Source organism: Hippocampus bargibanti, linkage group LG06 (assembly GCF_051943395.1).
Source record: "Hippocampus bargibanti isolate YZ-2025 linkage group LG06, ASM5194339v1, whole genome shotgun sequence".
Taxonomy (NCBI): domain Eukaryota; kingdom Metazoa; phylum Chordata; class Actinopteri; order Syngnathiformes; family Syngnathidae; genus Hippocampus; species Hippocampus bargibanti.
Window position 1 is genome coordinate 27,742,854 of NC_142739.1, and position 26,072 is coordinate 27,768,925.

The following is a 26,072-nucleotide window of genomic DNA, read 5'->3' on the forward strand; positions in this document are numbered from 1 at the left end:
AATCAAACCTAGTAGGAACGATTGGGTCATTTTTTTTAACACAGTCCCTCATTCACGGTCAAAACTAGCAATGGTCTGATTGAAACATCTCTGAATGATCATGAAAAGCAGTTATTTTCCTATCCACACATAAAATGGAGAGTCAAAAGTGAAGATTCATGGTGTGTTTTGTGAATACGACAAAGTGTTTACAATTTGCCAATTTTTTTGAAAGTATCCTGAATGCACCATGTGGCTTGCTAGCAAACACACGTTGCATACAGTATGTGCTTCGGTTTTTGCTGTGCCCGTCTTAAACAACTAAATGGCAGCATAAATTTGATTATAAAAGTAATCACTCGACAAAGAGAATCACACACATTGTATATATGAATTTAAAAATGCTTGACTTTCAAACGCGAATGCTAAAGTCAATGGACGATCCTATTTGAAGGATAACGGTAAATTAGCATCATAGAGGTAAATGATATTTGATCAAACGTTTTGGGAACACACAAACACACACATTTATAATTTTATTTTCAAACGATATAGCAAATTGAGGATTCAAGCAAACTTACTTTCTTCAAAATTCAAAAGATACACCGTGTTGCTACAACGAACGAGTGTATTAAATCAAAGTTCCGGTCCTTTATAAGAGTTGGAAAAGCCACAAGATGGCGCCACAGTAGTAATTTTAAATATGCTCGGTATTGTTTTTTTTTTATGAAATACACATTTCCTAATGACATGGCACAAACTATAAAACTCTGAGAGTTACATTTCAAATGTAGTACAAATTGAACGAATTCTCTAGGATGGTCCAAAATTTGGCAAAACCGACTCAATTGTTAATTTTCAAACTAAAACGACAGACCGATCAAGTCCCGCCCCCGGTTCGTGACGTCACGCCAAGACGTCTTGCATTGCTTGAGAATCAAAACAATGGCTTCAGATTCGGAGAATACGCTTTCTTGTTACTCATCCAGTTATGGATATGATTCAAATAGTTCTGAAGAGGAAAGCATACATGTTTGCAATCGATTACCGAATTTATTCCGTGCCATTTTGAGGCAACATTGGGGGGAAATGTATCACCAAAAAAGAGGCAGAAAATGGCGACCAAGGAATTAATCAGCCCGTTTCCACAGGCTGATAAATTCCTTACATGGAGCTTGGTCGCCCTCTTCTGGCTTTTTTTGGTGCGACACAAGGTTTTCAGACCAAACAAGTACAGCAAAATATATTGACGTGATGAAAGGACTGTTACAATGTGTCCTTTTTTCGGTCAGGGGCGTTCCTTCAATGACATCACGTACGGACTCGTCACCAACTCAAAAACAAGACTTCCGGAATATTCAGCGCAAGTCTTCAAACGTAAAATATAGCTATATGCGGTGGAATCTTTGTAAAATACACTCAGTAGACGTCATTTGAAGCCATTTTACAAATTATCGACACAACTTGCCCGGGGACGTCGGTTGTCCTTTAAACAAGAAACGAAGAAGCTTTTTGCATCTCCTCCAACTCGACTCCCAATATTCTTTTTTCCTTTCTCTGTTTTCCAGCAGACGCTTTCAGGCAAATTTGCACTCGAGAGTCAAAAGAACAATAAAACCACCACAACAACCAAAAAGACCCACATAAAAATAATAAATAAATACGTGGGTTTCATCTACGCCCACGAACAAATAGCAAGTGTATCGGCGGCGAGTCAAACAGTGTGTTGTGACCCGTGCGTTTGACCCTCCCCTTGCTGCGAACGAGAACAGCGCAAACGGGCCCCGAAGAAACCACAAGCACCAAAAGCCCCTTCCCCCCCCCAACACCTTCAGAGCCACTGTCTCTTCCCACACGCTGACCCCAGAGGCTAGCAAACAGCGAAAACCACAGCAGTGTGACGACACGCCTGACACCCGACGCCGGCACACACATCGTCTTATGCCCCCCACACCCACTGGAAAATTGACCACAAAAAAAAAAGTAGAGACAGTAAATACAAGGGAAAATTGGATGGCGCAAAATGACATCACAAAAAGACCCCTCAAGCGTCACAGTTTTTTTTTTCTCTACAATTCCATAATTCAATTCCCAGACTGATCGAAAACAGCGACGATTTCGACTGTCCGTCAAGAAAACGACAACGCAGAGCGTTTGGACCGTTTGACTTTGTGGTTATGAAAGGTTAAATAAATGTAAGGTTTTTATGATTGCGTTTTGCTGATCATTTTGCGGGAGGCTTTGTATGGTGTACGTTGACGCCCGTGGGAGCGAACGTGGATGCGAGCGTATCTAATAGAGGGGAGAGAGCGATGGAAAAGAAGGGAGAGCGAAGGGAAGGAAAACATCAGGCCACAATCATCTGAATATTAAGGAAAATTGGATGTGAGAAAGGCGAAAATTGGACACGGAGAAGATTGGAGGAGGGCCTTGAATGCATCATCTTGTGTAAACAATGGCGACAAATACGAGTGGCCGGATACATTTTTTTTTTCGGAGGGGTACTCAAAGCAATTTGCGGCAGACCAATAAGAGGGTCACGCTCAGGTGCGCATGGCATGCTGGTACTAAGAGACCAAAATTGTCACAAAAAAACTCACCCATCTACAGTATTTTGACATATGAATTCATATTTGGGGGATTACGACTGAGTTTTGCTTCTAGGACGACTTACCAACTAGTGATGTGTCGTTCGTGAACGAGCCGGATCTCTGAAGTGAGCAAAGAGAGCCGGATAAGGAGCCGGAAATGGGAGCCGACTTTTTTGTCCTCTATTCCCCGCCCGCAGTCTTCGGTTAAAGCCGCACGCGATTGGTCGATATCCATGGTAGAGGAGGGAGGGGAGAATTACAGACACATGCTGCAGTGAGGAGAAGGGGGGGGGGGGGGAACGTTAGGGGAGACAGGTGGACAAATGTTATCACATTATGTTGTTATTATTCACTAATTATATATTTTTTTGTAGTTGTTATGATAGCATTATTAATATGAAAAGCAAATTAGTGACAGCTGATCATCAGACCAGAGTAACCACAGGGAAAGTGAAAGTGCTCCCTGTGCACATATAAATGAAGCCATATGAATAAAAATATTTGATATAGTGTATTTTTTTACATGAGTAATTCGTTTTTCACATAATTTTACATGATTTTTGGTAGTTAATTAATTGAAGCACAAAAAATGAGGAGCCGGATCCTTTTGGTGAGCCGAGCCATAAATAATAATAATAATAATACATTTCATTCATAAGCGCCTTTCAAAGCACTCAAGGACACTTTACAGTCACAGGATAAGCAATTAGCGCGTGAGCAGCGGTGGCCAGACGCCCAGCGTTCACTCAACCCGGAAGTAACTCAAATATCCTCTGAAATAGTTTCTTATCTATAGTATATGAAATCGTTTTCTTATGCCTACAAAATCCGGAAGTAATTCAAATATTGTCCCAATTAGTTTCTTATCGATATCTGAAATAGTTTTCTTAGGCCTACAAAGTCGTTTTTCTCCCCCCCATCGCTGTCCACGGCCGACATGCTCCGTTTAACGACTACACAAACTTTTTCCCAAGGTGCCCCCCCCCCCCACGGCCCCGAACATCTCATTACACAGTGATTTGTTTCCCCCTACTGGTCACACAGGAGAACTGCAGCTCACTTCTTCATTGCAGGCGTCAAACAGAAGACAAACAACAGAGGCAGCTTTATTCACCAAAGACCAACACCTCTTCATCCCAGGAACATTTTTGTCCTGTCGCAAAAAATAATAATAATAATAATAATAAATGGAGGGAGGGAGAAAAAATAAATAAAAAATAAAATAAAAAACGACAGTGTTGCTCGGCGTGATCCATCTCAATTTTCCAAAATCTATTAGCTTTCTTTGTGTAGCCTGCCTCTCCTCCAGCCCGATCTTTAAAAGCGGTGCTTGTTCAACAATTATGATAACTGCAAGCGGGCGAATTAAAGGGTCCAAGCCATTCATCTCGGGGTGGGGGAGGGGGTGGGGCTTCCACTCGCGGCTGTGACGTAGGCTAAATGAAAAATGGCCACGCTTTAGAAAGTATCGATTCCAGCTTTAAACAAAAGGTACAGTCAATATTATTTACCCCGAAATATATCTTTGTTATCCGCGCGAGGGAGTCGCTGCCGTTCGCTCGCTCGCTCGCTCGCTCTGTCGTCGTAATTGCGGACATAAAAATAATGGCGCAATTGCCACGGAATTGACGGAGACACGTTGGACGCCGCTGCGTTTGGCTGTGATGTAAATGAATGAGAGGGCACGAAACAACTGCCGTCAAATTGGCAGATAACGAGAGAACGCCGGGAAAATAAAGCAAGTCTTTCCAAGGTAATTCAATGCGCCAGAGGGCCAATCCATTTTCGAGGGGGGCGGGTTGTTCCCATATCGGCGACTTCCCAATAAAAACAGACAAATTATCTATTACCATGTAAACTAAAATCCCCCCCACCCCCTAAAAAAAATCCATTGTTATGATTGGTGGAGACAAAAAAAAAGTGATTTAAAAAAAAGATACATTTTGGTTTCTGACAAAGTTTCTGTATACATTTTGGAATGTATCATTATTGATTTATTATTGTTATATATCAAGGGTCTCATACTCAATTGCTGGAGGCAGTGTGGGTGAGGCTGGGCCGCATCAGGATTTCCACAAGAAAATCACAGATAAAACATTCCAATGTTCTCAAAATCTTTATTTTTAACACAAAAAAAATGAATTAAATGAATAAATGGAAAAATGAATAAAAAATACATTAACCAGTAATAAATAAATAAAATTATAATGATCATAAGGCAGATACAGACGAGTGAAAAAAACCACAGGAAAACTAATTATTTGAATAAAGTTTCAAATGTCTGTATTCACAGTTCTTTAACCTTTAACTTTCTTTACATAAAGAAAATATTGAACATGAGCTCCACACACAAGTTTTGTTCATATCAATCATGCGGGCCGCACTAACATTAATCTTTCATATCAAGGCGGGCCGCAAAATATTCTTTCGGGGGCCGCAGATGGCCCGCGGGCCACGAGTTTGAGACCATTGTTATATATTATTTATTATGTGTTGATTTAACATAATTTTCTTATTTTTAAGTATTTTGTGTTTCTTGTACGCTTTTATTTTATTAATAATAATACATTTTTTAAGCGCCTTTCAAAACTCTCAAGGACACTTTACAGTCACGGGATTTTTTTGTGCGTGTGAGCAGCGGCAGCACCCCTCTCAACCCGGAAGTAACCTAAAATGAATAGCAAGACAAATAGATAGAAAACTAGCTAGCAAGCCAATAGATAGCTAATAGCTAGTAACGATTGAATGGTAACAAGGGAAAAAACAGAACTTTGAAGGTGGCATCTCCTTGTCAGATTTTTTTATTCGTATGGGGGTGAATCATTTTAGTTAAAACCGTTTTTTCTTGAATATGGACTATGAAATGAATGTCAGTCCAAGCCCCGCCCCCTTAGAACGGATACTCTATTGACATGTACTTAGAGTGAACGCTGGCGCGAATAGCTGCCGCTGCTCACCCGCACAAAAAAATCCAGTGACTGTAAAGTGTCCTTGAGAGTTTTGAAAGCCGCTTAGAAATGTATTATTATTATTATTATTATTGATATTGTCTAGATTTATTTCACGAGATTTATAACACTGCAGACTTGTTAATTGAAGATGATGATTTCGCTTGTGTTGTTATTTTGGTACATAAAATCAAGTCAGTAGAAGGGATTTCATTCAATTAAAACGACAGAATTGGACTTTAATCTGCCCACTATACATTATGAATGAAATAAAAGATAATTCTGGGAGGAATTAAGGCATTGTTTACAGTAAACGATATTTTTTTGGGGGGCGGAGTCCATTTTTTTGGAGGTAATCTGACCACATTTTGGGTCGAGTTGCTTTTCTCTTTTATTACAACGCCCACCAAGATTCAGTGTCCAAAAGGAGGTAAACGCCGCACTCTGGTGGTTCAAATGGTACACTACAACATATTTAAAATGCATGCTTTCTTGTCCCTTTTCGAATAAAATAGTCATTTGTTTGAAAAGAAAATCACAGTAAAAAACACACACATTCACACAATACTCCACAAAGATCGAATACAAAATCCATTATTATATCTTGATAAGTGAAATAGTTTTAGAAATAACACAAAGTTTTGCTGAAAGTCCGAATATGTTGTGGTGCAACAAGAAATCAAATGATCAAAATCAGCCATCTTTGTAGTTTACATTCGCCTGAAACATTGTGTTCGTAAACCCGAATTCTATCAATCCAAATTCCAATCTTCATTGAATGCAACATTGGCCATCAATTCTCTACATCTGCGAAACTACAACTTGGTTTTCAGCCTTTATGGTTTCAGCATATAGCATATTACGTACACTTTGAATCCATTCCAAAAAAAAAATAAGAAAATGGCGACTAAGTGAGAAGTTAAATTTAATACTTACGTAAACAGGTGTGAAAGGCTTCCAATTAATAGCAGCCAACGTTTGCAGGGACGTGTCACCTCCCCGGTGGTCTTGCGTCGGTAAAGTGATATACAATCCACCAAAATTAAATCCGGGTTTGTTTGTCGAAAGGAAAAGTTTGTTTTCAAACCAGGGGTGCATTTTAGCCACTCAATTGCAAGGTGGGCAATGTACTTGCTCAAACCGGAAACACAGAAATGAGTCTCTCGACAAAACCGAATGTAACTAGTGAGTTTCACCTGCGTACGTAAATTTGTATTATGGCGCGCTTGTTTTTACATACGAACACCTCGGCTTGTTCATGGGCGGAGCTTCTTCGTCTTTAAATGGCAGAGTGCTCAATTCACCCGCTCTGCAGGGAGGTACTTATCGATAAGGCGAGCGCCGTTATGCCCATGGGCGTAAAAGATGATTTCCGGTTTTAACAGACGTACGCGTGCAACGCCCCCTCTCCAGCCCCCAACAACACACATACAACAGTAATAATAATAATACATTTCGTTCATATAATTTATTACATTTTTGTTACAATTAATACAACACCAATATAGTGAAGACGGATCAGTCAGGTACACATACAGCACTTTGTAATATCAGTGTTTTTAAAAATACAAATGATAAAAAAGGGGAAAATGAGAGGATCTAACCAACTCTATAAAAACAAAATTAAAATTAATCGCATGAGATTGTGCCCCAATTTCCAAGTTTACGAATACAGTGGAACCTCTCAAGAATACTTTGACAACTGGATATCTACGTACTGTATTTTCCGGTGTATAAGGCGCACCCAAAAGCCTTGATTTTCTTCCAAAGAAATCATCGTAAAAAATCGTATTTCTTAAGATATTCAAGTCACAAGTTATTTCTTAGACAACAGCACATTCTAGTGGACGTGTCGTAATATCACACCAAAACATGTCAACATGTCGAAACATGTCAGGTATTTGAACACCTACAATACACCATCTGTAAGAAAATAATTTGGTTTTAATTAGATATCAAGTAGACAGAATGAACTTACAATTTACAACAACTATATCACACCAAACTCACAGCTGTGAATTGATTCAGACTTATCACTATTGAAGGCCTACGAGTGATACACTTAAAGGACAACCGACACCATTTTTTTGTTTCATAACTGACATCAGAAAAACGTTTTATAGCATCTAAAATAGCCAAAACACGCGGGCTGATATTTTTAGTCAAATGCTAAACACCAATAAAAAATGAGTATCCCAAAACTACTTCAAAATGAGCCCGGAAATGGCAAGTTTCAGAAGGCCCCGCCCCCAAGTTCGTGACGTCACACCAGGACATCTTGCCTTGCTCTAGAATCAAAACAATGGCTTCAGATTCGGAGAAGATGCTTTCCAGTTATTCCAGTTACTCATCCAGTTATGAATACGATTCAAATAGTTCTGAAGAGGAAAGCATAAATGTTTGCAATCGATTAAAGAAGTCCTTCCGTATCAATTCGAGACGTCTGGACTCCGATGTAGCGCCCAGAAAATGCACAAGATGGCGCACAAGCTCCGCTGGAAATGGGCTGATTTGTCCGCTGGGAATTTGTGTAAACCTTCTTTATGTGTGTTACCTCAATTGGCTGCGACACACAACGATTCACCATCGCGTTATTTATGTAGTTTTCCTTTTAATTTCGCCATCAACACTGTGTTTTCAGATGAAAAAAAAGTACCCAAAATGCATTGTGTGTCGCTTTCTCGGTCAGGGGCGTTCCCTGCATGACGTCACTTCGGGCATCGTCATGAACTCGAAAACAAGTCTTCCTGAATATTCAGCGCGAGTCTTCAAACGTAAAATATAGCTATATGCGGTGGAATCTTTGTAAATTGCGCTCAGTAGAAGTCATTTGAAGTGATTTTAAAAATTATTGTCGGGAGGGGTCGGTTGCCCTTTAAGAGATTCCACTGTATTTGGGTTGAAAAAAAAATCCCCCCCCCCGAAAAATGTCACAAAGCGCACCGTTGCAAGGTTAGCAACACTTAGCGACATGTCCGGAGAGATGGTGCGAACGTGCGAACCTGCGCAGACAGTTAGGACACGAGAAAGGTTTCTCGCCGGTATGCGTTAGCATGTGCGTCTTCAAATGACCCGACAGACGGAAACTCTTTCCGCATTCCTGGCAATGATACGGCCGCAGGTTAGTGTGACTGCGCCGGTGCTTGCCGAGGTCGCCGGATGACGCGTAACGTCGCTTGCACTCTGGGCATTCGAACGGTTTCTCCCCGGAGTGCGTTCGCTTGTGTTTAACCAGGTCGCCCGACTGCGTGAAACTTTTGTCGCATTGCTCGCACTTGTACGGCCGCTCGCCGGTGTGCGTGCGCTGGTGGTTGCGCAAGTGCGCCAGGCGGATGAATTTGTTGCCGCACACGGTGCAGTGATAGGGTCTCTCGCCGGTGTGCGTGCGAAGGTGGATCTTCAGGGCGCCCATGTCGCTGATTTTTAAGCCGCAATCGCTGCACTGGTGCGTTTTTTCCCTGTTGTGGAGCTTGCTGTGCATACGCAGGTTCTTGCGAGTGTTGAAGCTCTTAGCGCACGTCGGGCAGTGAAAGGGTTTCTCGCCGGAGTGCGTCCGCAAATGCAGATTCAAACTGGCCTTAAGTCCGAATTCCTTCCCGCATTGACCGCAGGCGAATTCCTTCTTGGCCGAGTGCGTGGTGAGGTGGCATTTGAGCTGGTGTCCCCTCTGGAAGGCTTTTCCGCACACCTGGCATTTATGCGGTTTCTCGCCCGTGTGGATCAGGGCGTGCTGGCGCCAGCTGCTACGCTCCACGAAACGACGTCCGCAATCCTTGCAGACAAAGGGACGGTCGCCCGTGTGGGTGCGCATGTGGTCTTCCAGACTCTGCGGCGTACGCAGCTTCTTGCCGCATTCGCTGCACTGGACGCCAACGTCCAGGCAAATGGGTTTCTCCTCCGATTCGGCGCCCGGCGCGTGGCACAGGTGAGGTCCTTGACCCCAGGTGGCTTTGAAGTTCTTACCGCAGTCCGTGCAGGAGAGGTGACCCCCCCTGATGACCACCGACATGCTGTGCCAGCGTTGGCAGTGGTTTTTCAGGTTTTTTAAGTATTGGAAGCTGCGAGCGCACGTCGGGCAAGGGTGGAGACGGCGCGGCGGGGCAGACGGGTGGGCTTCCTTGATGTGGACTCGTAAGTAGACTTTGGAGCTGAAGGTGCTACCGCAGGTGGCGCAGATGTGCTCTGGGATGAGGTTTTGGTCGCAATCCGAGAGGCATTTTTTCAGTTCGGCCAGGTACTCCTTCTGGTGGACCCATTTGACGTGGTTCTCCAGGAAGTCCAGGTCGGTGAAGGATACGTCGCAATGAGGACAGGGGAAGAACTCCGATGAGGACTCTGGCGGAAAAGGATTCAAGACAAGTGGTGAAAATGATTTTGGGTTGCCAAGTCTCACGATTTGGTCGCGAGACCCCTCCCGATTTTGATCACAATACAGACACTACGCAACTTACGAACGAGATACGTACCGAATGAATTTGTTCATAAGTTGCTTCAGTGCACAGACACTCCTCTACTTACGAACATTCGAGTTACGAACAACGATACATACGAACATTTTTATAGTAACATCTGTAGTATTCTCTCCCGTTGCACATTTAAATATATTTATAGTTACATACATTAAGCATATATTTTATTAAATTTTAATTTTTCAGTACAAACTAATACAGGTTACTTATACAAGCCTTAAACATATTTACATAAACCTTAAACATACTTATATATGCCTTAAACATGCATTCCATAGAAAATATAGCACTGAACCAACTTACGAACAAATTCAACTTACGAACGGCCGTTCAAATTCAACTATTCGTAAGTTGATTCAGTGCTATATTTTGTATGGAATGCTGGTTTAAGGTGTATCTATATGAGTACGTTTAAGTTTTATATAAATATGTTTAAGGCTTGTATAAGTAACCTGTATTGGTTTGTACTGAAAAATAAACATTTCATAAAATATATGCTAGATAAATAATAATAATAATAATCCACTTCAATGCATTTTGCTGTACATGTCTGGTCTGAAAACGTCGTGTTGCACCAAAAAGAGGCAGAAAAGGGCGACAAAGCTCCATGTAAGGAATTTATCAGCCTGTGGAAACGGGCTGATTAATTCCTCACACGGTGCTTGGTCGCCATTTTCTGCCTTTTTTTTGGTGATACATTTCCTTCCAATGTTGCCTCAAAATGCCACGGAATAAATGTATGCTTTCTTCTTCAGAACTATTTGAATCATATTCATAACTGGATGAGTAACAAGAAAGCATATTCTCCGAATCTGAAGCCATTGTTTTTATTCTCCAGCAAGGCAAGACGTCTTGCCGTGACGCCACGAACATGGGGGCGGGACCTTCTGAAACTGGCTACTTCCGGTTCCAAATTAAAGTACTTTTTAGACACTTAAATCATTTTTATTGGTGTTTTGCATTTGACTAAAAATATCATAATGCGTGTTTTGGGTATTTTAGATGCTATAAAACGTTTTTCTGATGTCAGTTAGGAAACAAAAAAGTGACGTCGGTTGTCCTTTAATAATTGACGAACGCGTTATCGTTTGCTATTAGAGCCGAAATGGGGAAGATTAGATCGGTTTTATTATTATTTTTTGTTAAGCGTATAAAAGTTGTTATACGGAGTACACCATTCGAAATGATGAAAAAACGTATAAAATAAGGGGAAAACGTACAAGTTGACAAGTATATGATTTTGTACCGTGGTGGGGGCAGAAACCAGATTGGAACGGTTCTTAGAGATCATTCTGGAAGGGGTGAGAGTGTAGGTGGGAGTACACAACCTTTTCAAGGATACATATATTCTTGGCTTTCTCACCTGGGTCATCTTCTTCTCCATTTTCCATCTGCTCATCATCTCGTAACATGTCACCAGCTTCTTCTTCTTCCTCCTCCTCTTTAACGACGTCCTCCTCCTTGGTAGAAGCCTCTAAATCGAATTCGTCCAGGTCAGACTCAGCCTTGAAAGAACTGCGGGCATCTATCGCGAGTCCGCAGGGGGCCTCGGTGATGTTCAGGCAATGCGGCTCCTCCTTGATTCGGATATCGAGGAGGTCGTGTGCATCGGCGTCATCGTCCCCCCGGTCGTCCTCCGTCCCGTCACGTGACCAATGGTCGTCCTCACTTTTCAACGTGATAACGACGCTTTCCGCCGTGGCTTTTTTCTCCGACTCCAAGCATTCCACCTTCATCTTTTTTTTAAAAATGTCCTGCGCGGAATGGACTTGAGCGATGACGACGACGACGGTGAAGCTTCGCGGGCCACAGTACCGAACGATAGTGTCGCCCCCGGCTAGCGTAATGGCGTTAGCATCGCGGCTAACCGCAATAACCTGGACTGAACCTCTGTTCGACGTCACATATCCCGGCTTCGTCTCATATGCATGCGTTCGTATCGTGTAGTTGTAGTTCAAGGTGGTCTTCTGATCATGTTAAGAGGAAGAAATACCACCGCCGCCCACTCCTTGTTTACTGACCCGCTTCATTCGTGCCTTCGATGAGCATATAAAAATGAGGGGAATAACGTCCGGGTTGATGGCCAATCAGAGCGCAGCAGAGACGTCCATTTTTAAAGCGCTCGATGAAGACACGCCCCTTTTAAGTCGTGTTTTTTACCTCCGAATTCGTTTTGAATTCTATACGAACAATTTTTAATTTAAAATATATAAACAGATAATATATAATTTTAAAGTGTATTGATCATTTCACTATAAACTATCATAAAATAATTATTTCAAGGTACTTTACGACTGATTATGATTGACTAAGAATAATGAATATTTACTTTTATTTACTTCAAAATGGCGCCGCGAGTATGGCTGCTTTTACAGTAGTTCCTGTATTTTGTTTTTGCTGCTGTGAAATGTAAATTTCTCCCCTGTGAGACAAATAAAGGCTCATCTAATCGAATTATATATGTACAGTCTGTACACAACAGTACGTAAAGATAAAAAAAGTACACATACTCAATTAAAAAAAAAAAAACTAAAATACCAAACACTTGACATGCGTATTTCAATGTAAAATTGTAACATTTCTTCAAGTACTGTATACTATACACAATAGTTTGCATTTTTTTTTTAGATTTACACTTTTTTAAATGTCAACGAGTCCCCAACTACCGACCCGTGACCCTGATTATAGAACGGTGTCAACATCCTGATCAGGAATGTCATTAACATTTGATTACTTTCAAATCGAGAATACACATTTATTTTGGCGTAGATTGTCTATTAAAATTGAAAAACAAATTGCAATTATTTCACAGATTTTTATTTCACATCACAGAGGACAGATAATCATAATGCAATGTTGTGTACAACACTGTTCCCTTCTTTGAAAAAACAAACAAACAATCCTTATGTACAAATATAAAGCATGTGCACAAAATAATAAAATAAACCATTGGGTGAGCCGGGGGGATGGGGTTATAAATAGACAGTATTTAACGGAACTTGAATATAGCAAGAGTAGCACCATTCCAAAATGTGTCATCAACAGGTAAGGCTGGGCAACTGAGTTTAATGGGAATCGTTAGCTACGTGCAGTGGAACATTTATATTAAATAATAAAATAAAAGAAAAAATATCACTGGAGTTGGGAGTTATTCATCCTCACTTCTAATGATAATCCTGTCACTTAATATCTCTACAAGAGAAGCCTTGAGGTGAATTTTATTTGTACTAGCAAAACCTCAATCTGTTTTTTTGTTTTTTTTGATACAGTATCTTTTCAACGGCAGCGACGATTGCTAATAAAATCATATGTGCAAGGCGGGAAAGTGAGAATTCTGACTTTCAAGTAATAAATTTGACTTTATTCTCAGAATTCTGACTTAAAAGTCTGAAGAATTCTGGACAGTAGGGATATATATAGGGCCGAAACTACCAGCAAAAGACTTTAGTTCGCTGACGAAGCCTCTTAGATAAGAAGCGAAACGTCCGACACCTTCAAAGACGTACAGATGACGGCTGAAGAAACCTTTTCATCGATGGACCACTCCTGTATGACTTGAGAGCTTACACAGACGTAGCAAAAGACAAGGCAAGCGGTCAAGGCAAATGTGCTCGAAAAACAATGTAACAGAGCATGTGAGCCAAATACACACACAAAAAAAAACAAATATGAAGACAAGTAAAATTCAAACCCCTCAAACTGTAAAGAGACTTCACAACAAAGCGATTTACAGTGTATGTACATAATAATAATAATAAATTTAATTTACAAGCGCCTTTCTGAACACCCAACGACACTACAATAAAAACAATACATAAAACAATAAAATCATGAATAAAACAATACATAATAAAAGAGCAGATTAAACTAGACCATGAAAGCAAGTTTAAACAGGTGGCTTTTGAGGTGAGATTTGAAAGTAGGAAGAGGGAGTCAATGTTACGGATGTTGGGTGGAAGTGAGTTCCAGAGTTTGGGAGCGGAGCGGCTGAAAGCTCTGCACCCCGTTGTGGGGATATGGGCAGAGGGCATGTGTTCTATTTGCTCACATAATGCTTTCGATTGGATAATAATAATGATAATAATATTAATAATAATAATACATTTTATTTAAAGTGCCGCACCATCCCGTTCCCATGAATTGACCGCACTTCTTCACAGTGGTCTCAAAATGCCATGTCGTCAACATATCAAATTTTACGGCGACATGACATGGAAGGTGGGTGGGGAGGGTGTAACTATGTGACTAAATATAGATATCCGGAGAGGGCAAACAAAATGTTTATCTGTGGCTGACTATTACACAATTTTGATACTTAAAGGACAACTGACACCATTTTTTTTCGTTTCCTAACTGACATCAGAAAAACGTTTTATAGCATCAACTCGAAAACAAGACTGCCTGAATATTCAGCGCGAGTCTTAAAACGTAAAATATAGCTATATGCGGTGTAATCTTTGTCAAATACGCTTAGTAGAAGTCATTTGAAATGATTTTACAAATTATGGACACAACTTGTCCGGAGGCGTCGGTTGTCCTTTAATAGTACAATGTTCTCGTTTCAGGCATTTTTCTAAGCTTCAAAATCTTGGCAAATAATTTTTCAGGGATTTTTCTAATTTTCAACATTTTGGCAAATAATTTTTCTATGATTTTTCTAATTGCCAACATTTGGGCAAATCATTTTTCTGGGATTTTTCAAAATTTCGGTACAGATTTTTTTTAGGGATTTTTCTAAATTTTGACAAATTTTTTTCTTGTTATTTTTCTAATTTTCAAAAATTTGGCAAATAATTTTTCAAGCATTTTTTTAATGTTCAAAATTTGGGCAAATCAATTGTCAGGGATTTTTCTTCTCTTTTCAAAATTTTGGATGTGGATTATTTCGCTGCTATATACTGCTGACCTGCAGAAAAAATATCCCGTGACTGTAAAGTGTCCTTGAGAGTTTTGAAAGGTGCTCATAAATGAAATGTATTATTTTTATTACTTGTCCTGTTTATCCTCTCAATGCGCGGTTTCAACGTGTTAGCATGTGTTGTTATGTTGAAAAATATTATGATTATTGAATAAATATGAACCTGTACATGTTCCGCGGTTTGTTTTCCGTATATAGGCAACATCCTACTTACGACCGAGTTCCATTCCGACCAAACGGTCATAAGTAAAAATGGTCGTAAGTAAAATACTTACGAATAGAGACTCGGAGGCTAAATGATGCTGGCTGGCCAAAATTGTCGTACACGTTATTGAGCTGCTAGCTGTGGTTGTTAGTTGCGGTGCCAGGCGTAGAGTTAAAATGTTAAAAATAGGGTTTCGAGGTAGTGGTCGTGAGTATGGGCGGTCGTAAATCGAGTCGGTCGTAAATCGAGCCGGTCGTAAGTCGGATGGTACTTGTATTTGCCTATTGGTGGTTATTGTGCTCGAGCTACAACACTAAGATGCCACAAGATGGCGCCAAAGCCACAGCTCTTCGGAAGCGGGTTAAGTCGTATCAAGGAGGCATGTTAACGGTTTTTAACGATGGGTTGCGGCTAGCATTAGACAGGGATGTTCGTCGATGCAAGTGTTTGGCGAATATATATATATATATATATATATATACACACACACACCCTGCGCGTTATTTTGTTTTAAATTAAATATGTTAGTTTAGTTTTTAACTCATTCACTGCCAGAAGAAGAGCAAAAATGTGTCCACTCCAGTGCCAGGGTTTTTGTCATTTTCAATCAAATTCCAGGACCCACAGAATATTATGTTTTAGGACTACTTAAACATTCAATACAGTCTTAGAAACATTAGACTATCTTCGTTCATCAGAAAAAAAACGTTAATTCCTAAGTTTTAGGGTCTGAAGTTATGTGAGCTTGAAATAGGGGCGACTGTCCAAAAGTACAATAATACATATTGATTTATATAGCGCTTTAACAACAGCTGAAGCTGTAACATTGCGCTAACATGGACAAAATGCTGCCCCCTTTGGAAGGGAAAAACATGACCAGATGTCTGACCAGCGTATCGGGTATTCCCCGCAAGAAAAGCCAAAACCCAAACAAATTCAGGAATGACGCTCAACGTCACACTTTTCAATTCCCGAATAAATCGGGAATGGCAGCGAATGAGTTAAGGGTAATGCTCACTTTGAAATGATGTGTTTTGCGTTCATAGCGTTATGCTAATATAGCGTGTGTATGCATTTTTGGACCATGGAGAACTGGGAGACTGTTGAAAATGGTGAGAAAAATGTGAGATGAAGTCGGCGTATGCACGCGAAAGCTACGTTAGCACGGCCACACAGCAGATATTGCAATATCAGACCCAGATCCGCCGACAACGAGGCATATCTGCTAACCACGTGCGCGACAGCAAAAAGGTCAAATGCGCATTTTCGTGAATGGACTCTTCAGTCAACACAAATGTTTTGGAATGTGGGAGGAGGATGGAGGGCAGGAGTGCAGTTAGCTAACCGCTAATTTTCTAATTTACCACGCGATCGGCCATGACACCAGGCAACGGCGGCGATTCTTTCCCAAACGTCCTTACATGGCCATAGTGGTCAGGTGCTGATGCCCGATAAGTCCCTTACGGGCGCCGCCCGCCCCCGGGTGTCCGCCCCCGTTGCCGTGACCGCAGTACTCCTGCAGGTTCTGCCTCAACGTGACCAGCGCCGAGCCCAAGCAGGCCCGATTGGGAGCCAAGACTCCACCGGGGAGCTGGAAGAGGACGGTGGCCACCCCCGCCATGCCGTCGTCGGTGGGCTCCAGGGTGATGGGCCCCACCTTGAAAGAGGAGTAGGAGAAGCCCATGAGCTGCGAGAGAAACGGGTCTGAGCGGCAAAAGTGCTGGTAGCCGCCGTAAGTGGTGTGGTGGTGCTGCAGCGGGCCTTGGTTACAGGTGGTGCTCCCGGCGTAGTGGTGGGTGTTCAGGTAGTGCAGAGGCAGATGCTGACCGTTGTTACCACCGACCTGGGCCAGGTGGTGCTGGTGATGCCCGGCGGTTCCCGAGCCGAGGTCGTGTTTGTAGGACACGCCCCCCGCCCGGCCCCTTTGCCCCACCATGACCCCCCCGAGCTTGGCGGAACGGGCGTGGGCGACCGACACGCCGCCTCCGCCGCTCGACGGGAGATAAATGAGCTGAGGCTCATCCGGTTCCAGGTAGATGGTGAGTTTGGCGAAGGGGCGAGACGCCATCTTGGTCATCTCCTGGATGTGTCGCCGCTGTTCCCGTCGGAAGTCCAGGAACTGTTTGACCTTCCACAGTAGCACACAGACCGACAGGAAGAGGAAGAAACAGGAGAAGAAGACCGAAAAGAAGACGAATAGGTCGATGTGGGCTTGGTCCTGGCGCAGGAACAGAAGGCCTTGGGATTCGCCCTGATTGGCCGCCGTTCCCAACCCTCGGAGGGCGATGTAGAAACGACTGGACTTCAGCGAGTGAACTTCGTGCGGGAAGGTGATGACCACGCGGTCCCGAACGCCTCGGACGATCAGAACAGTCTGCGGTTTCCAAACGGTGATGTAAGAAATGAGACCCTTGGCACGTTCCTCACGAATCTCCCTCTCCGAGCCAGGCGGCTTCGCCTGCAACTGCAGGGGATTGTGGGGGATGAGGCCTCCCCCAACATCCGACGAGGAAGCGTTGGCAAACACCTTGATGGGCGACGGCGGCGAGTCCTTATCCAACCCGGTCGCGGTCGTCACTCGCGACTCCTCCTCGATCTTGATGGCATGGACGCCGTAGTGGTCCACGTCCACGATGAAAGTGTCATGGGAGTTGGACACGTAGACCTCCACCTCGCCGAAGGTCACGTCGATGGTGACCCGGATGTCGACGTTGGTGAATTTGGGTTGGGCGGCGAAGAAAACCGTGCGGCCTCGCGGCAAGTTGCGGATGGTCGGATCGTGGAAGCAGTTGGTCTGCGACGTTGGGTCGAAGCAGCACTCGGTGTCCACGTTGAATTGCCGGTAGCATTGGCGTCCGTTCACCGGCGTGCCGTTGAAGGAGTCTTTGCACTTGGCGCACTGGGGGCAGTTTTACAAAGTTTAGCAGCTATCCGATATTTATTTCATTTATTTTTAATCATTGCGGCCTCATTTCAATTTGTAATACGGTGATACCTTGGCTTACGGACGCTTTAGCTAATGAACGTTTCGCGTTACACACATTAAATTCGCGAGAATATAATCTTGGCATACGAACTAGTTTATGCGAAACACACAGAGCGCCACAATGGCTGGCGGACTAGTTTTCGGCAGAAGAACACCAAACCACACGGTCGTATAGCGCCACGGTGACTGGCGAACTAGTTTTCCACAACCGCTTTGTTTTAGTGCACTCAGTGCAGACGTGGTTTGTAATCGAGTGCAGTTCTTTTACTATGATGGGACCGAAAAAGACCCCACCACAGGCTAGTGTTTAGCCGAAGAGAAATTACGGTCAAGCAGAAGGACATCATCGAAAAACACAAACGAGGTGTGCGTTTGTGTGACGTAGCGTCCCAGTACCAGTATGCTAAGTCGACCATTGCTATGTGTGGCTAAGGGTATTTCTGTGTTTTTTTAAGCAACGGTCTCAGGCAATAGAAGAGGTTGAAGAACTTCTGTTGATTTAGATTAACGAAAAGAAGCTAGCAGGGGACCGTGTGAGTGAGGGTATTATCGCCGAGAAAGCACGGCAACTTCACTCGGATATCACTACATCAATGACCATCATAAAGGTAAATAAAACGACTTTATTATACAATACACTTTATTTCTTTAATGACAATACAATAGCACATTTATTACACATAAAATAATGTATATTTTGTGTAGTTTTAAGGCTTATTTAGTATAAAATTATGTTTTATGGGGACCTGGGAACGGATTATTGTCATTTTTAATGGTTTCATATGGGAAATTAATGTTTGGAAGACACACTTTTCGCCTTACACACACTTTCTGGCAACTAATTAACTTTGTAAGCTGAGGTATCACTGTACCACACATTTATGTCTCTTAAGTTCAGTACCTGTTGTCTGTAGCAGTCTTTGCGGTCGCTCTGGGGGCTACTGAGACAGGAGGAGGTCTCAGTGTTGTTCTGGCACGGACAACCCGTGCCGTCGTGCTCGTTGCACGTGTCTGCGTGGCCGTTACACTGACACCTGAATTTGGGAGGACATTTTTTTTTTGGTTGCTTTAATGCTAGGGTGCTTGATTTGCTTTCACGGGCCGAATAAAATTATATGGCGGATCACATCTAGCCCCCGGGCCTTCACTTTGACACCTGTGCCTTAATGTGTTAACTCATTCACTGCCATTTCTGATTTTATTGAGGAATTGAAAATATGACGTAGAGCACAATTTCTGAATTTGTTCGGGTTTTGTTTTTTTCTTGCCGGCAGCCGATAAAGCGCTGGCCCGACCTCTGGCAATGTTTTCCCTTCCACAATGGTTCAGCTTTTCCCCTTTTTCCATGTTAGCACTTTGTTCCAGCTTCAGCTGCTGTTAAACCGCTATGTAAACCAATATGTATGTATTACATTGTATATTGGACAGCTGCCCTCGTTTCAAGGTCATATAACTTCAGACCCATATAATTTAGGAATTAACTTTTTTTCTGATGAAAGAAGAGAGTGTAAGGTTTCTTACGCTGGATAGAAAGTTTATTCTGTCGTAAAGCTCAACATTTTGTGGGTCCTGGAATTTGAGTGAAAATGACAAAAACCCTGGCACTGGAGTGGACACATTTTTGCACATTGTCTGGCAGTGGATGAATTAATCAATGTGTTAATCAAAATGGCAACCACTCACTTCTCACACTTCCCCTGTAGCAGGAAGTAGCCGCCGAGGCAGCTCTCGCACTTGTCGCCAACGCTGTTGTTCTGGCAGCTGACGCACACCGCATTCTCCTCGGTGGGACCCTCGGATACCCATGTGTGGATCTGTTGAAGATGGTAAAGTCTTTATTGTCTCTCACTTGGACACGACTATTACAAAAGTATTACAGGCTTGCAGTAGCTAATTTTTCAGTGAATGTTGGAGGAACAAGTAGACAAAAAATAATAATAATTTATAATGATTGATTTCAAGATGGCGCAGAGAGTGGCTGCCTTTCCAGCAGCTCCTGTATTTTGTTTTTCTGCTTCTTTCTTTCCTCTTCCTTTCATAACTTTGCTGCTGTGAAATGTGCATTTCTCCACTGCGAGATGAATAAAGGTACATCCAATCCAATCAGAACATAAGACGAACACTACTAGCATCATTAATTGGATAGCCGAGTGGCGCATTGCAAGGTTTGTGTGCAAATTTAAAAATAAAATTAAAAAACACTGTATTTTCCGCACTGTAAGACTGCATTGCATTATGAGGCGCACCTTCAATGATTGACATATTTTAAAATGTCGATTTTGCCATCATTTTCCTTTATGTGGTATCAAACACGAAAACAGAAATTGCAGAATAGAATAATATGTAGTGTTTTATCATGTTTTTATGAGATCAAAAATATTCCAGTTGTTTTATCATAGTTTATCACAATACAAAAATGAATCGAATTTTCAGAAATTTCCCAATCTTCCTTCTTTCAAACTTTTGTTCCTTAGGGGTATCCATGGAATATTTTGGCCTGAACATTTTCAGAAATACACGGCTCTATTTGTTATTAATGTAGTATTTTTATTAATTGATCAACTTTTTAATGTATAAATGTATACATGTACTAGTGTATTAATGTATTAGTGTATTAATTTATCACTGTCTCAATTTGTCAATTTATTCATGTATTAATGGATTACTGGATTAATAGATTAATTGATTAATTTATGAATGCATTAATACATTAATGCACTAATTTATTAATTTATTGATGTGTTAATTTATTAATTTATTAATGTGTTAATTTATTAATTTGTTAATGTGTTAATCTGTTAATGTATTTATGTACTTATTTATGTATTTATTTATTCATTCATTTCTTCATTAATTCATTCATTCATGATTTTTTTTAAATTTATTAAATTGTTTGTTTTGTGTATTTATTTTTATCTTGCGACACTAAATACAAAAAAACCCCGCAACATTTTAAATTTCTAATAATTGTGCCAAAATGAAAAAATTACCGCAAAATCGAGAAAAAAAAAGTTTTTTTTTTGCAAAGAGATGACCGAAATGAAACGCCGTTTTATATATCCCAGCATGCACCACGCACAACTTCTCTGGGGTGGAAATTAACTTTTATAGTGCAGAAAATACTGTTTTAAAAGCCAAACAAATGGAAAATGTATTGTAAAATAAACACATGTAAGAATGCAAACCTGGTCAAATTGTGTCCTTCAAATCCAAGTCGAGTATCATGAATAAAACTTAGGTCGAGTCCTTCACGGGTTTTCGCCAATTCTTCAAACTGTCAACTTCATTCCGACGCCCTCGCTACTCACGCTATTGGACTCCAGGGGAAAGCGTCGCGGGTTCTCTTGGGCCTTCTTATGCTCATCGCGTGACAGACACAAAGCGCTGTTTCCCCGGCAGAACTCCCGACACGGCCGACAGGTGCCGCCGCCTTTAGCTGAGCCCACGAACAGCGGCTTGCACTTCTCGCAATGCTTACCCTGCAATCACCGGGTAAGACGAAAGCGTTAAAAAAAAAAAAAAAAAAAAAAAACACCCCAACGAATGCGTGCCGTATAAATCTTAATGACTCACGATGGTGTTGTTGTGGCATTCGAGGCAAACGTCGGACTTGGCGACGCTGGCGCAGTTGCTGTGTTTGTTGCAGCTGCACTGGGAGGAGCAGTTGTCCCCCACGAAGCCAAAGTGACAACGGCACACGCCGGGTGATACGCACGTCCCGTTTACGCAGCCTTGAGCGCACACCGGCTCACACTGACCACTCAGGCTGGACACAAGATGAAAGGAAAATTATATTGATTATTAATAATAATACATTTGAATGCGATAGTCTCAGATCTAGAGTTGAACACGATGCAATGTGAGCAGAGCGGTTTTGAGCTGTTTTTGGGGGGGCTTCACAGTGTGGCGTTTGCTAACAGTTTAGCTTCTGAAAAGTGGCATGTTCGTTCCATTGTTTATTTTGCATTGTCAAAGAGGTGGCATTTAATTCATAATCTGAAGAATCTTTTTTTGACAAGTATGTAGAACACACAAGGAATTTGTACTAGTATCATCTTTAAAAAAAATTGCAAAAGGGCACTTTCGAGTTATATTTGAGTTGCTGTTTAAAGAATTAATGGCTTGAGGGAAGAAGCTGTTTAAATGTTTTCTGGATTTAGTGCACATGGATCGGCGGCACCAGCCTGAGGGGAGTTGCTGGAAAAGGTGGTGGGCAGGGTGCAGAGGGTCTAGTAGGATTTTACGCACCCTTGTTTCGATTCTTGCAGTGTGCATTATTTCGATACTGTAAGGTATGTGCTATACTGTTGATGAAAAGGTTTCTTCAGACGTCATCTGTACTACTTTGAAGGTGTCGGATGTTTCTAATCCAAGGGGCTTCGTCAGCGAACTAAAATTTGCTGGTAATTTTGGCTCTCTCTCTCTCTCTCTCTCTCTCTCTCTCTCTCTCTCTCTCTCTCTCTCTCTCTCTCTCTCTCTCTCTCTCTCTCTCTCTCTCTCTCTCTCTCTCTCTCTCTCTCTCTCTCTCTCTCTCTCTCTCTCTCTCTATATATATATATATATATATATATATATATATATATATATATATATATATATATACACTTATTGTCCAGAGGTGGCGATCCCAGACCCCTGCGATGATAGGTCCCTACCACCGCCATGACTTGCAAAAAAATCTGATTCGGATGCCACGGGCGTGGGTCAGGGTCGCCGGTGTGCGACCGGTTGCCTTCTCCCCGGCCTTACCCCACGGCCCGGCCCCACGTAGAATTAAAACATAAACAAAAAGGGTTTGGTGGTTGTGGTCGTAAGTACGGGTGGTCATATGTCGCACCGGTTGTAACTCGGATGTTACCTGTACATCCAGACCGTTTTATTACTTGCATATTATGATTGTGATATCAATATTGCTTTTCATTAATTCCGGAAGACGGTGCGAGAACAGGTTGGTGAATTGAATGAGGTGCAAACAAGCAAAGAAGAAGAACCACTGCGTTATGCAATTTCACCGTTTCGAACGACCCTTTAGGCCACTATAAAAAAACAAATTGAGTTGTCTCTACACGTACGCTGACTTTATGAGACTGGTGACCGGTGAGCTCACCTGCTGAGTATGTAGCCTTGTTTACAAGTGCAGTGGTATCCTTGAGAAAGGTCATGGCAGTCCTGGGTGCTGTTGCAATGATGATGTCCATTTGCGCACTCATCCTCCTGCGGGCAGTGCAGGAAGGACCAGCTACTGTTGCGCAGCGGACACACACCCTCACTGATTCCTGTGAGGACAAACGGGTTAAAACCAGGACGAAAAAATTCAGGGAATCGGCGATCCAAAATGAAGGGTTGTCACCGTCAAGTCCTCCTTGAAGGCAGTATCCTGCTCCGTTTCCCCCTCGCGTGGCGCACCAGCCGCATTGGGGCCTGGCGATACACCGGGAGCACTGGGTGAGTTGGAAGCATTGTGGAGAGCAGGAGTCCCCGCCGGAGAGAAGGCGACCACACTGGCCCGCTTCACATCGTAGTGGCACGAAGGATGGACTCATGCACTGCGGGAAGCGGCATCGGAAATTAGTCAGGTGATGTGTATGCATCCGTCTAACAAGCTAGCTCTTAGTTGCATCCTAATCTTCTGCTGTTTTTTTTTCCTCCTAAAGGACAACCGACGTCTGCGGACAAGTTGTGTCCATAATTTGTAAAATGGCTTCAAATGACTTCTACTGAGCGTATTTTAATAAGATTCCACCGCATATAGCTATATGTTACATTTTAAGACTCGCGCTGAACATTCAGGAAGTCTTGTTTTTGAGTTGGTTACGAGTCCGTACGTGACGTCAGAAAAGGACCGCCTCCTCACCGTAAAAAAGACGCATTGTAGCGTCTTTCCATCACGTCAATGTATTTTGCTGGACTGTTTTTTTTTAACCATGTCTTAAACCCAAAAGCCGCCAGCAGAGGGAGGCAAACTCCATGGAAGGATTGTATCAGCCTGTGGAAACGGGCTGATTCATTCCTCACGGGAGCAGGTCGCCATTTTTCTGCCTCTTTTTGGGTGAGACATTCCCCCCCGCCCGTTTGCCTCAAAATGGCCCAAATAAATTATTTTGCAAACATGTATGCTTTGCTCATCAGGACTATTTGAATCAACTGGATGTGTAACAAGAAAGCACATTCTCCGAATCTGAAGCCATTGTTTTGATTCACAAGCAATGCGTCACGAAATGGGGGCGGGACTTTCTAAAAATGCCCAATTCGCAGCTCAATTTTTTTTGCAGATTTTGGACACTTTAAGTCATTTTTATTGGTGTTTTGCCTTTGACTAAAAATATCATACTGCATGTTTTGGGTATTTTAGATGCTATAAAACGTTTTTCTGGTGTCAGTTAAACAAAAAAGTGACGTCGGTTGTCCTTTAAACGGCTCTTTATAGGTTCTAAAAACGAATGGGAGAGCTGGATCAAGTAAGAAGAAAAAAAGCATCACTTCCATGCAGAATGGGAGGACTTTTTTTCACAACGACATTTTCAAAGTGCGTTTGTATCGTCTGCCAGTTATTAGAGTGAACTCAGGTAATGGCAAAAAAGTGTACATAATTATATTGTGTTGTGCAACATTTGCAGTTATACATCAACATAAGTTGCAAGAATCTTCAATATATTTCTCAGTAAATATAATGGGTCGATTATTTTGATTAGGTCATTTGAAAAGTCGCTCCCATGCTGAAGAAGGGTGTTGTAATTGTATAATAACTTAATGGTCACGAATTAATGTCCATATTCACAAGAAGTAGGGGAGTGTCTGTATATTTTGAAAATGGTTATATTTTTTAACTCAACAGCACCCACAGGAAAAATTATCCCGTCCGTGTCTGTAAAGTGACCTTGAGAGTTTTGAAAGGTGCTTCGAAATTAAATGTATTATTATTATCTAGATGGCTAGCTAGAAGCTATCTATTAGCTATATGGCTGGTTCGCTAGCTATATGGCTGTCTGGCTAGCAAGCTAGCTAGCTAGCTATTATCTATCTATGAGCTGACTAGCTTGCATTCAATCTATTTGAGTTACTTCAGGGTTGGGTGAACGCTGGCGCATGTGGCTGCCGCCGCTCACCCACAGAAAAATTTATCGCGTTACTGTAAAGTGACCTTGAGAGTTTTGAAAGGCGCGTATAAATGAAATGAAATTTATTATTATTACAACTATTACTGTTACTACTACTACTACTACCACTGCCACTATTATTACAATTATTAGTATTATTATTATTAATACTACTATTATTATTATTATTTTTATTTTTATTATTAGGATGCACAAAACCGGGATAGATGGAGGACATTGATTCGCTGTGGCAACCCCTGAGGGGAAAAGCCGAAAGGAAAAGAATATTATTATTATTATTATTATAAACACCCACCCACAGCGCTCGTCCCTCTTACCTGCTGCAGGGCCATGCTCCACACGCAATGTTGCCAACCGCCGTCAGAGCCTCTGGATCCGAGGCAGAGGCTACAGTTGAGCAGGGTGTGGCAGGGCGAGGGGCATGGTAGCGGCGGCGAGGATTCCACCTGCATGGGTGAGACGTTGAGGAGGGCGTAGCTGAAGCAGGTCCAGTCATACGTGGGGTTGACGCTCAGGATGCGCCGTGTCTCGCCTGGTGAAAAGAGGACATCGTCGGTGAGTGCCATTTTGGGACAAATAGAATATTTGGATGGTTGACAAAAGCACGGTCAAGTGTTCACAAATGTGGGACTTTTGTCACCCCCACCAAGTGAAATAAATAAATAAATAAACAAACAAACAAATAAATAGATAAATAAATATATACATACACACTTATATAAATAAATAGATAAATGAAGGACGGTTAGATAAATAGATAAATAAATGGGTGAACGAAAACAAACAAATAACCAAATATTTGAATACATAAAGTAAATAAACTGATGAACAAACAAATAAGCAAGCGATCAAATAAAT

General features: G+C 42.0%; 3 protein-coding genes across 4 annotated transcripts in view; all 3 read right to left on the reverse strand.

Annotated features, from left to right (window-relative positions):
- Window positions 1-6,918, reverse strand: part of erfl1 (Ets2 repressor factor like 1) — a 120,642-nt gene extending 113,724 nt beyond the window's left edge. Inside the window, exons 1-2 of one of the 2 annotated variants that reach the window (XM_088999464.1) lie at window positions 6,455-6,918; window positions 2,654-2,839 (exon numbers count right to left, since the gene is read on the reverse strand). The gene's annotated coding sequence lies outside the window, so the exon portion shown is untranslated. Of the gene's footprint in view, window positions 1-2,653; window positions 2,840-3,630; window positions 3,675-6,454 lie in introns of those variants that run through there. The other variant, XM_088999465.1, reaches the window with a different exon arrangement.
- Window positions 6,919-6,966: 48 nt separating this feature from the next.
- Window positions 6,967-12,084, reverse strand: LOC148897082 (uncharacterized). The gene is made up of 2 exons (XM_088999463.1): window positions 11,351-12,084; window positions 6,967-9,853 (listed from the first exon to the last, which is right to left on the reverse strand). Exons 1-2 carry the CDS (start codon window positions 11,721-11,723, stop codon window positions 8,472-8,474), a joined length of 1,755 nt encoding a protein of 584 aa, XP_088855589.1. The 5' UTR covers window positions 11,724-12,084; the 3' UTR covers window positions 6,967-8,471.
- A 708-nt stretch (window positions 12,085-12,792) lies between these two features.
- The window catches only part of megf8 (multiple EGF-like-domains 8), a 36,528-nt gene continuing 23,248 nt past the window's right edge, over window positions 12,793-26,072 (reverse strand). Inside the window, exons 36-43 of the mRNA XM_088998485.1 lie at window positions 25,532-25,746; window positions 23,447-23,642; window positions 23,204-23,372; window positions 21,670-21,862; window positions 21,405-21,575; window positions 19,780-19,910; window positions 18,998-19,130; window positions 12,793-18,009 (exon numbers count right to left, since the gene is read on the reverse strand). Of these exons, the coding sequence (XP_088854611.1) occupies window positions 16,528-18,009; window positions 18,998-19,130; window positions 19,780-19,910; window positions 21,405-21,575; window positions 21,670-21,862; window positions 23,204-23,372; window positions 23,447-23,642; window positions 25,532-25,746 (2,690 nt within the window). The 3' untranslated portion in view covers window positions 12,793-16,527. The remainder of the gene's footprint in view (window positions 18,010-18,997; window positions 19,131-19,779; window positions 19,911-21,404; window positions 21,576-21,669; window positions 21,863-23,203; window positions 23,373-23,446; window positions 23,643-25,531; window positions 25,747-26,072) is intronic.